We start from the raw sequence: 15585 nt of genomic DNA on the forward strand, positions 1-15585 counted from the left end.
GAGGTATGGAGTTGTGGGCTCTTGGGTGTCTTTAAATAAACGTGTGTATTGTGTACTAGCGTGTCCATGCTTTTTTGCGGTTATGTATGCACTTTGTGTGGGTGTGTGTGGGTCTGTGTGTCTGTATAAGTATGTATGCACTGTTTATTCATATGCATCTTCGTAGCTATTCATGCATTTATCTATGTATGTATACATGTGTATATTTATCTACCAGTCTATGCATATATCTGTATATGTAGCTATCTACTGTATGTATGAATACATCTACTATGTCTGTACATATCTATGTGTGTGTGTGTGTGTGTGTGTGTGTGTGGGTGTGTGTGTGTGTTGGCGTGCATGTGCATCAATGTGTGAGTGCGTTGCGTGCCGCCATCACAGTGTTCTTCATCAGCATGGCAACCGTCATGGGCCCCACTCCTCCCGGCACCGGGGTGATGAACGCCGCCTTCTCCTTCACAGCTATCGCCACGGAAACACAGAGTGATTAGTGGCCGAGCGAGCCAAAGGGTCTGTTCCCTGTGCACAGCTGACAACATGTTGTGCTGGAATTTCAGGATCCAGAGAGCAGTTACAGGGAAAAGTAATAGTTATCTAGTAAAATGACATGGTGGCTACGTGCTTATCGTGTATTCCCAACACACTGGTGGGGGTGGAACGACTCAGCCGCCATAGATGAGTGGGACCTAAAATGACTCTTGGTGAGCAGTTTTCAGACAGCCCCGGTGTTAAAACTCGATAGAAATGGTGATGATGAAACATTTCAACATGTTAATTTCTCTCTAGTGATTCTGGAATCAAGTCTAAAAGGAGACTTGATTCTATTGTCTCTGGTGATGCTGGTTTTTCTAGTCATTCAAGGGGTTCTAATGAGTTGAATCATTATATTGATGTCTGTGATTGGTGCGTTTCTAGCGATTCTAATGATTGGAATAATTCTGGTGATTCTAGTGATACTATGGATTTTGGTCAGTGCATCGAAGGATTCTATGATCATTTACCCTCAAAGTCCACGTCGCCAATGAGTCTCATCTTGCCCGTCTTCGGGTCTCGGACGCGGTTTATGCCGACATCGATGACCGTGGCGCCGTCTTTGACCATATCTGCCGTGATGAGGCCAGGGATGCCTAGCGGGAGGAACCATGGGGTACGGGAAGGGAGGGGGTCTTTTTAATCTTATTTGGGAACAACATTTTGTAAGAAGAGCAAAAAATCGAATTGATCTTTCAATGAGTTCTTCAAAATAATCCAGGCAAGGAACGAGTGACTAAAAACATCATAGATATTGCCAAATAACATAGTACATTTGAGCACATGAAGTGCAAATACTAAACTAGGAATTATCCCAGAAAGAAAGCAAGTCTGAACAAAATTCAGACTTCACTTTGATTTAATAGCAATGGATGAATTTACTGACATCCACCTACAACCCAAAGCTGCACCCTATCCATTCAATCAACATCTTATCCTCATCCTAAATACACACACACACACACACACACACACACAAAAATTAGAAACATGTGAGGTGAAGTGATGTCAAACAGCCATGGAATCCCGGAGTGGAACTGGAAAGACCAGGATTCAACTGGGATTAAATCTTAATATAGTGCCTAAATACCACCTAAACACACATAGTTCTATTTTATCAGTAGTTATTATTACATTTAATTTACTGTGAAATATCTGTTCAATTACAAATGTGTATTTTGCCTTTTTACATTTGACATCGATTTGTTTTTTTTAAACAAGCCTGAGGCGAACGCACACGTCAGCGGCGCCTCCACGCTTCCAACACTTCCAACGCTTTGGTTGGCAGGTTTGTGCCGGTTTGTGCCTGTTTGGTTGCTCAGCGTCCTCAGAGTGAATTACCCGCGGCTGCTATGACGATGTCGGCCAAGCCAGTCAGTTCCTTCAGCCGCTCCCTGGGCGTACACCTGTGGGCAATGGTAACCGTGGCGTCACCTGTGTGTGTGTGTGTGGGGGGGGGGGGCATGGTTACTCTGATGTGGATGACTGAAATTACAAAGAAATGAATAACATACGCAACACCCTACTGTTATTTGAATGATACCATCATGGCGACTACCTGCCCAGTGCACTAGTTAGTTGGCACTAGTACCTGTTTTACTTCAGCTTGAATTTCCTTTGTTTATTTGATTGCTTCTTCTTGTATTTAGATTACAATTTTGTGCATAAGTTCTCCACATTTCCGAATTCTCCACATTTCCTTGTACTGCTCTCATACTCAACAAAGACATTGAATTGACTCGACTGTTACGGAGACCAAGAGACAATACGTCACCACCACACCACTGGCACCAGGAAGAGCAAGCCATGATGGGATGAAGAAAAAGAATAAGAGGAAGAAGAAGGAGAAGAAGGGATGAAGAAGAAGAAGAAGAAGAAGAAGAAGAAGAAGAAGAAGAAGAAGAAGAAGAAGGAGAAGAAGAAGAAGAAAAGGAAGGAGAAGAAGAGGGCTGTGTGCAAGGAGAGCAAGTCTCAGCATATGACCTCTCCACATCCCACATTCCTAAAGCCATGAGTATACCTGTGTGTGTGTGTGTGTGTGTGTGTGTGTGTGTGTGTGTGTGTGTGTGTGTGTGTGTGTGTGTGTGTGTGTGTGTCTGTCTGAGAGGGAGAGTGAGAGTGAGAGAGAGAGAGAGAGAGAGAGAGAGAGAGAGAGAGAGAGAGAGAGACATTAAAGGTCATAGGCCCCTATAAGGCCTTCCTGTAGTTCCCGTTGATCTGGGGGCGCCAGAGGATGTGGGCGGTGACGGCATCCTAATGTTTAAGTGAGTCAGATTTCCGGGGTAACCCCTATCTCCATCAACATCGAAGGCCCTGCTACCTGTCCGGCATGTTGTCACTTGTCTGGTTTCTGTTGACCCAGGTCTGAATAGAGGAAGAACCACTCCAACTTGTCACAACGGAAAGGGCAGGGTGATGGTTTCCAGATACTCAAATTGCCATTTGGTACGCAGTGAAGTGAATTTGGATCAAAGATGGAATAATCTTAGTCTATATCATGCTCAGACACCTTTAGCAGGTTCAGGTTTAGAGCTGTCCATTTGGTTTGCACTGAGGCTCCGTGCTTCATAAACACATTCATTATTGTTCAAACGTTCAAGCAGTCTAAACACGCTGACAGAACTAGCCCATTAACACAGGCATGAGGATTCTGTCCTGTGGAAACAAGACAATTTATTTAAGTACCTTCCAATGTGGATGGGAGCTAGTGCACACTTGCTGTGGAATTTGTTTTATACCACATTCTACAGTCTACATTCTACATTCTACTACCTTTGCAATGATAACTGTGGTCACAACTGATGCGCAAAGGTTTCTGTTTTGATTATATTTTACTATATAATCAACTATAGAAAATGCATGGCCCTTAATGTTATTTAATGGGCATATTCAGACATGGTATTCTCGCAGCAGCATAATTGATAAATTGCATTAATTAACAGAAATATAGGTTGTACATAAGTGTATTGCATTCATTTGAGAAACATGTGCCCCTTTTCTCCTCATTAAGGGATACTTATCAACTAATTAAAAACTTTTTACTATTTACCTTTGTATTGGAATTTTTGATAAATGCATACAAACATGCATCCATGAAATACTAACAGATGCTCACCTAAATATAACCATTTTCAACATTATAGCCATAATCAAGCTTGTTTAGATAAGGGGTTAAACGGTCAAAGGAAAATCTCAAAAAATGATGAAACATTGTTTCATCACTTTCTGTTGAAGGGTTTGGTTCAGGAACGCTGGGACGTTTCATGTTATCCTCTTCCTTCCCACTCAACGGATGCTGGGGGACAGCTCTGACGAGGAAACACTGCCATATTCCCCACAATGGTGATACTCACTACACTTTCTTGCATAATCCTTGGTGCGATAAAGAAGAAGAAAGCGGGGAAGAGAATGAGATCCGGTGTGAGTCCTAGCACGCCCCTGAACTAAGGAGGCGTGAAATTTGGCAAAGGTCAGCTGCTTGTTCATTGATTCTGGTTGACTTGCATCTGATTGCAAACAAACCCTCCACACACACACACACACACACACACACACACACACACACACACACACACACACACATAGAACACACACAACACACAAACACGTACACACACACATACACACACACCTTTCTACTCCCTCCAAGGGAAATTCCTGAAACACCTTTCCTAAACCGCTCCCTCTTCCTACAACTAGGCGTGCTGCCATCTAGGATGGTGGTGGTGGTGGTGGTTAGGGATTATAACTCTTCCTACGCACTTCCTATTTCTCACCATCCATAACCCAATCTAGAAGGGCAAACATTGGCCTTCGTCCGCCAAAGAGACATATCGTATCATTTATTTTAGTGTCACTCATTAGCTCAGGAGGTAGAGCAGGTTGGCTGGTAACCGCAAGGTTGCTGGTTAGATCCCCGGCTCCTCCTAGCTGAGTGTCGTGGAGTCCCTGAGAAAGACGCCTCACCCTAATTGCTCCTGATGAGCTGGCTGTCGCCCTGCGTGGTTGACTCCGCCGTCGGTGTGTGAATGTGTGCATGAATGGGTGAATGTCAGTCAACACTGTAAATCGCTTTGGATAAAAGCGCTATATAAATGAGGACCATTTAACATCCTGGTTCAGGTGATTGTCGCCGTGATGGGGCAACATCAAAGCACACACACACACACACACACCCCTGGTGTGGTAACCGGAACATCCATTCAGAGCAAATGACTGGATTTCCTTCATCTTAACTGGAACCATATACCTGTGTCAGGATGCAACACACATACACACCAACACACACTCATGTCCGCAACATATACATACAGATACACTCCTACCTCCTGGACGTTCATGGTTTCGGTCGGTGTGCAGCAACATGGCGATGGGCATGCCGACATTTTTGGAACGCCCGGCAACGACAACATTCTTTCCCGCCGTTTCTATACCTGTTGCGGGCAAAAAGTGTCGTCAAACATTATGATGTGAAAAATGAAGCACAATAACACAATAAAGGCATTTGTAATGCTTTTAATGTAATGTTGTAATGTGTCATTAGAATATAAGTTATTGGAGTAATGTGAAAACTTTTGAAAACTGTGATTTTATCACTGAAATAAGATGGTGTAAAATCCTATGTTTTTCGCCAATTGCGGTGAAACAGTTTGTGAACGTTCCACTCTGCTCCTTACGCAGTTGCCATTATTTCCGTGAAGTGAAATTGCTCTTTAGTGTACTCGTCGATGTCCCGACGAAGGGACATCAGGGGAAAGGAGTGTTGATGTTTGCTTCCAAGATAGGGTTAGGCTTCCTGTACACGCATAGTATAAACCCACGATGTGTGTGGATACCTTGCACTTTGAAAATAAGGGTACGTTAATTAGGTATTCATTGAAAATAGTTAAGACATTAATTAAGCAATAAACAACAGTTAATTAACAATTTCCTAAGGGTATAGTAATCATTTACTAACGGGGTTCATGTTTACTAATGGAGTTCATGTTAACTAAGGTATTCATTTAAACATTATATAATAGGGTCTAGGTTAACCCTAACCCCTATGCTAATGCTATATAATAATGTTGATTATGGTTAATTAAGTACTCTTATAGTGTTACCGATATTTGTTTCTGTTTTTCAAAAAGAAGACCTTGATTGACAGGGGGTTGAATGTCATTCAGTAGCAGAATGAAGGTGGATGGGTACTGCCGTCTTAGTCACAAAGAGCATGGACTGAGTTATGTCTTAATTCGAGGCATGTCAAATTAGGGTTTTTAGACTATGACCTGCAGCAAAGTGCGGCACCACAATGTCTCGCCCCTCCTAATTACTCTCTTCACTGTCGGCTGGATGAAGAGAATTTATGCTCTCTTGATGGGGTGGATTTCTCCAACACTCGTAAATATTAATTGTGAAAGCGTTTTTGGAATTGCTACAATTGAGTGAACGATGAGCAACATGATTCTACATGAATGTAAGACTTGACAATACAGTTTGAATTAAATAAAAGAGTGGCATGTGGGACTCCTTCACTAAAGCCCTACTTCATCCCCTCTCCAGAGAGTCGCCACCTTGTCGTGGTGGAGAGGCTTGTGTGTACCTAAGATCCCAAGAGCAATGCCGTCTGGAGCTGAGCTCCTGGTAGGGTCACCCTTGGCGGTAAGGTCGAGGGGGAGATGCCAGACAAAGCGCGACTCAAGAAAAGACCTCAACAGCAAAGCAGGCGGAGGATGGTGTCTGAGTGGATCACTACAACGGCTGCAAAGGTGGAAGAAGGCTGCAGCAGAGATGCGAGGGATCTCCAGCCGTCATGGAGTCCATGCCGTTGGTTATAGGCCTGCCTCTGTCAAGGATCGTGTCGTGGCTGTCAGTGCACCAGTCTCCCCACGTTAAAAGAATTCACGCACAGGCGTCCTCCTGTAAGGGTTTACTTCATCTAGAGCAGAGCTAGTGAGTGCTGAAAGGTTTATGGTTGAGCCCCATCTAGTGGAAGAGCAATGGTAGGACAGGACATGGTGTCCATTACTGAGCAGTAGAGTCAGTGTCTCCAAGTTTAGGGAGTCAGAAAACTCAGAACCGATTTACCAAATCTTGTGAATATTACAGGATGATGAGAAATTGTCATCTTGCACGTGTGAGCCAACATAACGGGAATTTGATCTCCATATTTCCAGAGGGTAAAGTGCATCAACGAAGGAAAAGGACTAGCTATATTTCGGACCAAAACACTTGTACGTAAACTACATGTGCAATCATACTCTTGCACATAGCTAGAATGAAGCAAAGGTAGCCATGGGCAATGTTGGCACACAAATATGACCACTTATTCATGATAAAAAAATAAGGAAGAAAATGTTGTTTACGATGTGATCAATCACAACGTCAATTGTTGCATGCATGTGTATTGCATGCATGAAAATAACCCATTCGGCCATGTGTGAGCGTTTACCTGCCCTTTTGATGATCTCCCAGACGGCTGCCGGGGTGGCGGGGATCATGGACCGCTGGTCCAGGCACAGCTTGCCGATGTTGACGATGTGGAAGCCGTCCACATCCTTCTCTGGGGCGATGGCGTTGCACACCGCCCGCTCGTTTATGTGGGCTACAGCCAAAGGAAGTGAGGGGGGGGAGGAGGGGGGGCAGGAGACAAAAGGTTAGTGCTGAATCCGATATTTGTCTGTGGTAGATGCTGTATGTGGTCATGTGGTGAACACACTCCACACAGTCACCCAGCCACCCCATGTCAGCTAAATCAGGATCACGGATGTTTACTGTGCTCCAAAAAGTAGTGCACTCCCACCTCCCATAATCTGTTGTATCTAGAAGTCCAGTGGGGAATGGGCACAGAGCTACTCACTTATTGAGGGGAAGAACCAGAAAGCCTGGGTTCTATCTGACACACCTTCACCACAACCACCACCACCACCACCACCGACAGCCCCACCGTGCTTCTCCCAACTGCCCCCTCTGGTTGCCACAACAAACACTACCACTAGAGGGCATCTCCGGAAGGCTACCTTTCCCTCTCCCTCTCCCACTGCCTCCATTCTGAAACTACACCATTTATTCGTTGTTTCTATGAACTACTTGAAATTGGCTGGAGAAAGAGTGACTACATTGTAGTGTGTGTTGTGTTGTCACTAATCTTTGATCCTTACTATAAATAGTAACGTCACGTTCACCCAGATTTGACTGTCTGCTCTCAGACTGCTTATGTCCAACTCTCTGCATTGCCGTACCTTTTTAACTTTGCTTGCAACCTAAAAAGCTTAAACGATAACTTTGTTTACTCGTCTTTGACTCATCCAGGCACAACTTAAAGAAATGTTGATTGTTTAATCGCCAACTAAAAGGCTCCCCGCCCCTGACAGCAGTAGCTCAGGAGGTAGAGCGGGTTGGCTGGTAACCGCAAGGTTGCTAGTTTGATCCCCGGCTAGTCCTAGCTGAGTCTGGAGGTGTGTCCCTGAGCAAGGTGCCTCACCCTAACTGCTCCAGACGAGCTGGCTGTCTGCCTTGCATTGCCGACTCCGCCGTCGGTGTGCGAATGTGTGCATGAATGGGTGAACGTCAGGCAATATTGTGAAGCGCTTTGGATAAAAGCGCTGTATATAAACGCAGTCCATTTACCATTTACTATTCATGGCAGAACAGCTATAGGAAGGTCAGATGAATGTGATGTCATTGTGTGTCTGTCCTGTCATGTGACCCAGCAGGTGAGGCGGTGGGCGGGTGTGTTTACCTGGGAGGGGCAGCTGCACCAGCAGCCCGCTCACCCTCCAGTCGCGGTTCATCTGGTCGATGAGGCCCAGCAGCTCCTTCTGCGACACGTTGCCCGGCCGCACCACCGTGTCACTGGAGATACCTGCAGTACACACACACACACACACACACACACACACACACACACACACGGACGGACGCGCACACAAGCCCACACATACATACGCAGACACACGCATACACACACCGAGGAGGTAGGTGTGTATGTGTGTGCGCGCTCACACACACACAAACACACACGGTCAAGCATGTCACCGTGGGAGCTGAGTTTGTGTTTTTGTGTATGTGTTCGTTCATGTGTGAGGTTTTGAAACGGCTGAAACTGTTTTTTTTTAATCTTTGTGCGAAATCTTGTGCGAAATGGTTCTAAAGGCCAGCTGGGTGGGGGGAACTGAGTGTGGATGTTATATATATATATATATTATTATTTTATATATATATATATATATATATTTCACATTCAGGTCCTCCTAAACAGCGAGCGATTAAAACCAAGATGGCCACTAGGGGAATAATAGGTGCAGTTGTTGCGTTTAACACTGACCCAGTATACTGGCGGCCCGGGTCTTGTTCTTCACATAGGTTCGACTGGCAGGGTCATCCCCCACCAGGATGACCCCCAGGTGGGGCCTCATGTTGCCCTGGGTGACCAGCTCCTCCACGTCGCGCTGGATCTCCCTGTGAAGTTGGCGAGCCATCTCCGTCCCTGAAATCACCACAGCCGCATGTCTGCATGGAGAAACACACACACACACACACACACACACACACACACACACACACACACACACACACACAGGATTGTTACTAAACAAACCATTATCAAAATACACATTTGAATAAACACATTTTTGTAATTTGGGTTAAAATGTGAACATGTTTATTTCACGTTTAGTACTTAATGTAATTATTGTTTATGTGTTTGGTATGAACAGACAATTGAAACAATGACCAATTAACACACGTGTAACGTTTAAAGCAAAAACCTAACACACAGCGGTGTCCGTGACGTTAGGCTACACATCGAGGACATGCCTGTCATCCTCCACCCCTTCACCTTGACAGATTCACACGCTGTCCTCAGCAAATGCTGTATATGGTCTTCACATATATGATTTTTCCACAGCCTCGACAACGTGTATGTATAGTACATTGAACCTGCAGTTGGTTACGCAATGTGAAGAGCTTTGTTGACACAACTGTCAAATGTGTGATCGGGCTGAGAAGCGAAGCTTATCTTTCTGCTGAACCTGCGCCTGCTCGGGGATGTGGTGCAACTATCTGTCACTAACCTGGTTCCCAGGCTTTTCATCTCAACACGGCATCCTGGAACGGGATGCTCCAAATGAGCGTTATTTGGAAGAGAGAGGGCGGGACTATCAGTTGCATCAGTGGCGAGGGGGATGTACTTTTAATAGAGGGGATATCCGATGCATATTTCAGATATGGCTTTATCAAACTAGTTGTTAAAACTTCATAATTATTCTCCGTGTTATGTTGTTGTTGTTGTTCTTCTTCTTCTTATATTAACATTATTGTCATGTTCTTTTTTTTCTTCGTTACCTGCCGTATAGGAAGTAAGAGACCGGACATTGCGACGCGGTTGCCCGGGATAACGCTAGAAATCAGTATCCTCTCTCAGCCTAATCTGTCACTTCCATCCCTTCTAACACGTGACGCTGGCTCGTACACCGGCACAAAATCGCATCTCGTCAAGCGAAAAATCTATCGGGAATCATTTATTATATCCTACCTTGTAACGGTTTGGTGTAAATGCCTTCTCTGATTTTCGTATTTTCTGTGAACCCGTAGTTTGCCTCGGCAGCAGTGATGGTGTAACACGAAACCGTTACAAATCCTGAAGGAGGAGCGTAGCGGTGAAACAGAGGCCGCCATGTTTGTGTGCATCGTACAGTATATAGCGTCGCTGTGCCAGTGAGTATGCACGCGGCGTGCGTGTGTGTGCGCGTGTGTGTTTGGGCCACACACAAGAGAGTGGCTCCTATTGAAACACTAAAGCATTATTTAGGCTACTATAAGCCTACATTTTATATATATTTTAATATATCTATTTGTTGATCATAACAATAAACCATCATCTGACCCATGTGTAGGCCTACTGCAGGGCAACCTTTCTAAAAATAAAACATTGCCCAAATAAGTTTATTTTAATTTCTGAGCCGCACCAATATAGGGGTTCTATCTCAAATGAGTGATTGTTTTACGAATTTAGTCATGGACTGAGTCCATGCTGAAAATCTGAAGGGAATTCTCACTCCCCACCCTATACATCCTCCCTCAAAAAAATTGTTTTGTTGTTAAAGCTTCCCTTGCATGTGCAAAAAGCCGTTCAAATAGAGTCCAGCATGTTGTATGCATATGTATATGTATGTAATACGAGATGGAGAATGAATGGACTCAAAGATGATTGTTAGTGCTGGGTTTTCACATTTTAACGCACTCCTGTTTGACAGGTAATATGTTTTCCAAACCTCAACCTCATCTCACAATCTTGACAAATATACTCAACAAAGGTGGGTGGAAAAAGCTAAACTAAACCATGGCACTTTACAAGTCTCATCATACGTTTGAATATCTATTCACATGATAGAAACTTGATCAAATTCAGCTTCCTTTCAGCACAAAGTTCCTTAGGTCCCACTGGAGAAGATTTTTTTTACGGTGGTTGAACAGATACATTTTGCATAATCGACAAGGTAACTGTTATGAAACTATACATTATTATTATAATTATGCAGAGTTTGTGTGTGTGTGTGTGCGTTTGCAAGCTTATAGGTTGCTCTACACTACAGTCTGGTCGGAAATGACATCAGCATAAAAGACGAGCAGTTCTTTGACATGGTGAGGGACACACACACACACACACACACACACACACACACACACACACACACACACACACACACACACACATCATGTGATGTACTGAGGCAGATAAGGAAACCTGCTTCACCACAGAGCTGAGGCTGCCTCGTTGACATCATTCCATCCCATAATAATCAGAATATCATTACATGTAACTGTGCAGTCAACTAGTAAGCAACTAGTTGTGATGACTGAATGTGAATGACAATCTAAATAATTCCCTTGCTGAAGAGATACCAACAATAAACACATAACCATATCAAGCCAACATAACACATAACAAAATACATTTATTAAATAAACAAAATAAATAGGCCTACATAGTCTGTCCGGCTGCTTCTGACTCTTATAACCTAAGTAGCCATCACAAATGATCAGTTATTTTATTGGGAAATTATCATCTTCATTTCATTAAAATTGGGTTACCATACTAAGATCAAAGAGAGACAAGCATTGCTTCTAGATTGTTATTAAGTTATTTAGGCACGTGACAAATTCGAGGGATCATTTTGCCATTCTGAAACCAAGAATTTGGATAACTTATGTTTCAACAGAGATGTCGCTATCCCTTTGATATTTTTATTTGTAAGTCACATTTCTCGACAACTTTATTAGGCAAGTCCCTCCCCCTGCCAACAGGGGGGGGTCATACCATAATCAAGGACAGTAGACTACATTCACTATAAAGCAAAAATATCACTACAATAATACAACAACAATGCAACACTAAGTGGCATTGTAAATTGATGTGAGAGGCTGCTGATACAGCCCATTCCAAATCACATTCAAGCTGTACTAAAACTCTTCATATGTTCTCTTATATGATCTATATCAATGCCAGTTTTTGATTCAGCGAAACTCGTTATCTGCTTCCTTCCCTTGTGGGTGTGTTGCAAAACAATTGAAAACCAGATATACGATGTAATAAGTCAAATATTATTAAGATGGCTCGTTGTAGTTGTCCCTTTGTGGAGGAGAATTTGTCTGTGTGTGCGTTTGTGTGTGTGTGTGTGTGTGTGTGTGTGTGTGTGTGTGTGTGTGTGTGTGTGTGTGTGTTTTTTTGTGTCTATGGTTGGGCCATCTCTCGACCTAAATTTCCCTACTTCTAACATGCTTCAACAATTCTTCAACAACAAAATGAAGAACGAAGAGATACGAGATTTACAAACAACAAACTAAAGCTAGTCGAAACCAGTCCACACACATTACAAACTGTTGCATTCTGCGCACTTTAGCGAAAGGGGGCGTGTCTATCTGCCGATGGGTCAGCCGCGGTTCAAACAAACAAAGACTTTCTTTTTTGGTGTGTTCAATTATAAGTCAGACAAAGAGTACGCATTTGAGCACACAAAGATGTTCATGTTCTAACAAGTTGACGAATTTCCAGCCAATCCGAGATTGCTGTCATTCGCCGGTCAGCGACACTGAGTCTACATGTACGCGCCCCTCTTCCACTCACTCATAACCGCCCCTGTCTAGGGCTGCTCTCTTCAACGCACCGCTTAACCGACTGACTGTCGTTACGTAACACCGTTCTGCCCTCGCATGTGGCCATATACAAACAGGGAGACAGTTAAAAAGATATTGCCTTATTATCAAGTCGAACATCATGAAAGGGGTACGGTTTTAAGATATAGCCTACCTATAACGTCCTAATACAGCCATTAGGCTACGTTTCATTACGAGTAAGTGCATAAGCTCCAGCAACCTGTGTTAATAATAACTGAATCGCAAAATAAGGGACATATGTAATTCCGAATCCCAACAAGATTATCTAAAGTATGTGATCACTGCCGCAATATCTGGAATAAATTAACATTACAGGGCTTCTTGGATTTTTGGGAATAAATGCTTTATTAAGGAGTGTGTGTGTGTGTGTGTGTGTGTGTGTGTGTGTGTGTGTGTGTGTGTGTGTGTGTGTGTGTGTGTGTGTGTGTGTGTGTGTGTGTGTGTGTGTGTGTGTGTGTGTGTGTGTCCTAATCGTCATGTCAACATCATAACGCCCAGGGATGATTGACCACCACACTCGTTTCTTACCCACGCGCTTGCTTCTCGTTCTCATTCAAAGCCTGCCTCGCTGATTCCTAAGCGCCCGGATGATGAATGCGAGCAAATAGCAGGACAACATGTTTAGTAGCTAGAATCGAGTCGAGGGGGAGCTTTCTGGGCGGGGAGTGTAGGAATCTTGATATTTTCTACATACTCACTATACCCAGAAGGCAGGCAGAAGGCAACAACCTCCTTCTTAAGGGAGGTAAAAAAAAACGTGGGGAGGAAGGAACAGCACGTTGCCTGGCTGTGCTATCTTGTTGGTAAGTACTGTTGATTCCCGTAGTCTAATCTTATCATTGCTTGTCTGTCTACGGAATTCACGTTAAAACAAAGGTATACTACGGAAATAGTGAGTATAGAAGCGCTTACACATTTAGGCGAGCAGGCCTTAAAAAACACATAACTAAAAGGTATTGTAACTGGCACATGGATACTGAATAGCGGGGGCTTGCTTATGGCGATATTATGCATTGCGTGGCATCGCCTACTAACTAAATAATACATCTGGATAAATGACGTATAGACGTCATTATGGGCACTGTGTATGTTGAGACGCTTTTTTGGAAGTGGCCATGCAACAATGTTGCCGCGAGAGCCATATGTGGCAGAGAAGAGCTGCACGTGCGTTACTCTGGTAGGAAAACTAGCTTTGTCCTTTAGAGCTCGTCCACCATTCTCATCGACCCGCCGGGGGGACCGAGGGCCACAAAGGGCCAAAAGAAGATGCCTTACAATTGGTCACGCATGGTGTAAGGCTGAAATCTCAGTTGTCTTCTTTTTTGTTTGTTTTGTTCTCATTCGGTCGAGAGACATTTTCTTGTGCGACAGTGTTGACTAGCAGGAGGTGGCTATAACCGAGGCAGCTGGGCGTGCGCAGAAGCAGTTACTGTACACGAGTGCCACACCAAATGTGGTGAAACGATGATGTGCCACTGCTCGGTGGAGTCCATGCGAACAGGGCTCAAGTACATGTAGGCTATATACATATAGCCTAGATGTCACGACATGCACTCTAGACCATGTGTTGCAAACGAGTATACAGGGGACAAGTAACCCCGTTCACGTCTGGCAAATTCAGGCAATTCAGTCAATATTGTAGCGTGGACTTTGTTGCATGATGAAGGATGACTTTCTTTCGTCGCCATTCACTGCAGGCAGCATTTAAAATGTATCAAGAACAACACTTGTAATGTCGGTTTCTACTGTACTTAAGTGTAATACAGCTCCTGACTCTTTGGGGTGAATCTCATTCAATGGCCTTAGTAACAGACAAGGGAGCAGTGGACTGTATTGGGTTAATGGTTAATTTTATTTTTGCAATAAGATGCAGTAATATGGGAGGTAAGCGCCTTCATTATTTACAATAATGCTAGTACATTCATTATGTTACTACGCTGTTACTACTGAAGAGTAAACATGTACAGAGGTCAGACGATACTAGACGTTAATTTCATTATCTCTCCCTATCTAGTCATAAAGATTAGTATATTATAAAGACAGATATGACAAGTATACTAAATTATGATAAGATTGGCAGATTTAATACTTCCTATTTTACTTATTTTTTTATTTTTTATTACTTTTTACGACTAGTCCTATATTTTCCAAACATTTAACATTACACAATACCATAGAATAGCTACTTTATGGCACGTAATCTTAAGGTTTTAACTGCTGTAATATGTGACTCGTGAGAGGACTCTCTTAACAGTTACTTAGACTGCAAAACCTTCGCCCAAGCTATAGGCTTTAGAAATAACGAATACAGAAAAGGCACTGGTGTGTGTGTGTCAGGGCAGGCCTTAGATACAACTTTATTAACCCCCCCCCCCCCCTGGACCACTCATGACACAGACTTGGGCCCTGTCCACACGAAGCCGTTTTTTTCGAATCCGGATAAATACTTTATCGGATTGGCCTCGCGTCCACACGGATCCGGCGTTTTCAGGGGGTGAAAACGGTATTTTTTGAAAACGGGTCCCAGAGTGGGAAAATTTGAAAACGCCGCCCCAGCGCATCCGTCTGGACGGCCAAAACGGGTTTTTTCTGAAACGATGACGTCATAGCCCCGCCTCTCTAACCTTTAACCTCAGACGCCGCAACGAGACGCATCATAATAACAACAACAACAGCAATGGCGGACTACATGCTTGTGCTCGTACTACAGAAACTACTCAGTCTATTAGGGCTGTTACAGCAAAACCTTCAGCTTCTATATTACTGCGACGAGCAACAAAAGGCCATGGAGAACAACATACGCCACACGCTCTTGGATCCACCTCGCAGAGTAACCAGAAGGGCCACCAGGAGAAAGTTTTGGACAAGACCTGGATGAACTAGCAGCTGGTG

The 15585-nt window shown here is 43.8% G+C and overlaps 2 protein-coding genes across 3 annotated transcripts in view; one reads left to right on the top strand and one right to left on the bottom strand.

Moving 5' to 3' along the window:
* Positions 1–349: 349 nt before the first annotated feature.
* Positions 350–10206, bottom strand: mthfd2l (methylenetetrahydrofolate dehydrogenase (NADP+ dependent) 2 like; the record flags this gene model as incomplete). Its single annotated transcript, XM_084468027.1, has 8 exons — positions 350–465; positions 1005–1130; positions 1876–1968; positions 4860–4967; positions 6968–7120; positions 8258–8380; positions 8843–9027; positions 10052–10206. 8 exons carry the CDS (start codon positions 10204–10206, stop codon positions 350–352), a joined length of 1059 nt encoding a protein of 352 aa, XP_084324153.1.
* A 2997-nt stretch (positions 10207–13203) lies between these two features.
* slc20a2 (solute carrier family 20 member 2) overlaps positions 13204–15585 on the top strand; it is a 36512-nt gene continuing 34130 nt past the window's right edge. For both annotated transcript variants that reach the window (XM_084468457.1, XM_084468458.1), the window contains exon 1: positions 13204–13496. The gene's annotated coding sequence lies outside the window, so the exon portion shown is untranslated. The remainder of the gene's footprint in view (positions 13497–15585) is intronic.

This window comes from Micromesistius poutassou (genome assembly GCF_964030765.1).
Source record: "Micromesistius poutassou genome assembly, chromosome: 5".
NCBI classification, from domain to species: domain Eukaryota; kingdom Metazoa; phylum Chordata; class Actinopteri; order Gadiformes; family Gadidae; genus Micromesistius; species Micromesistius poutassou.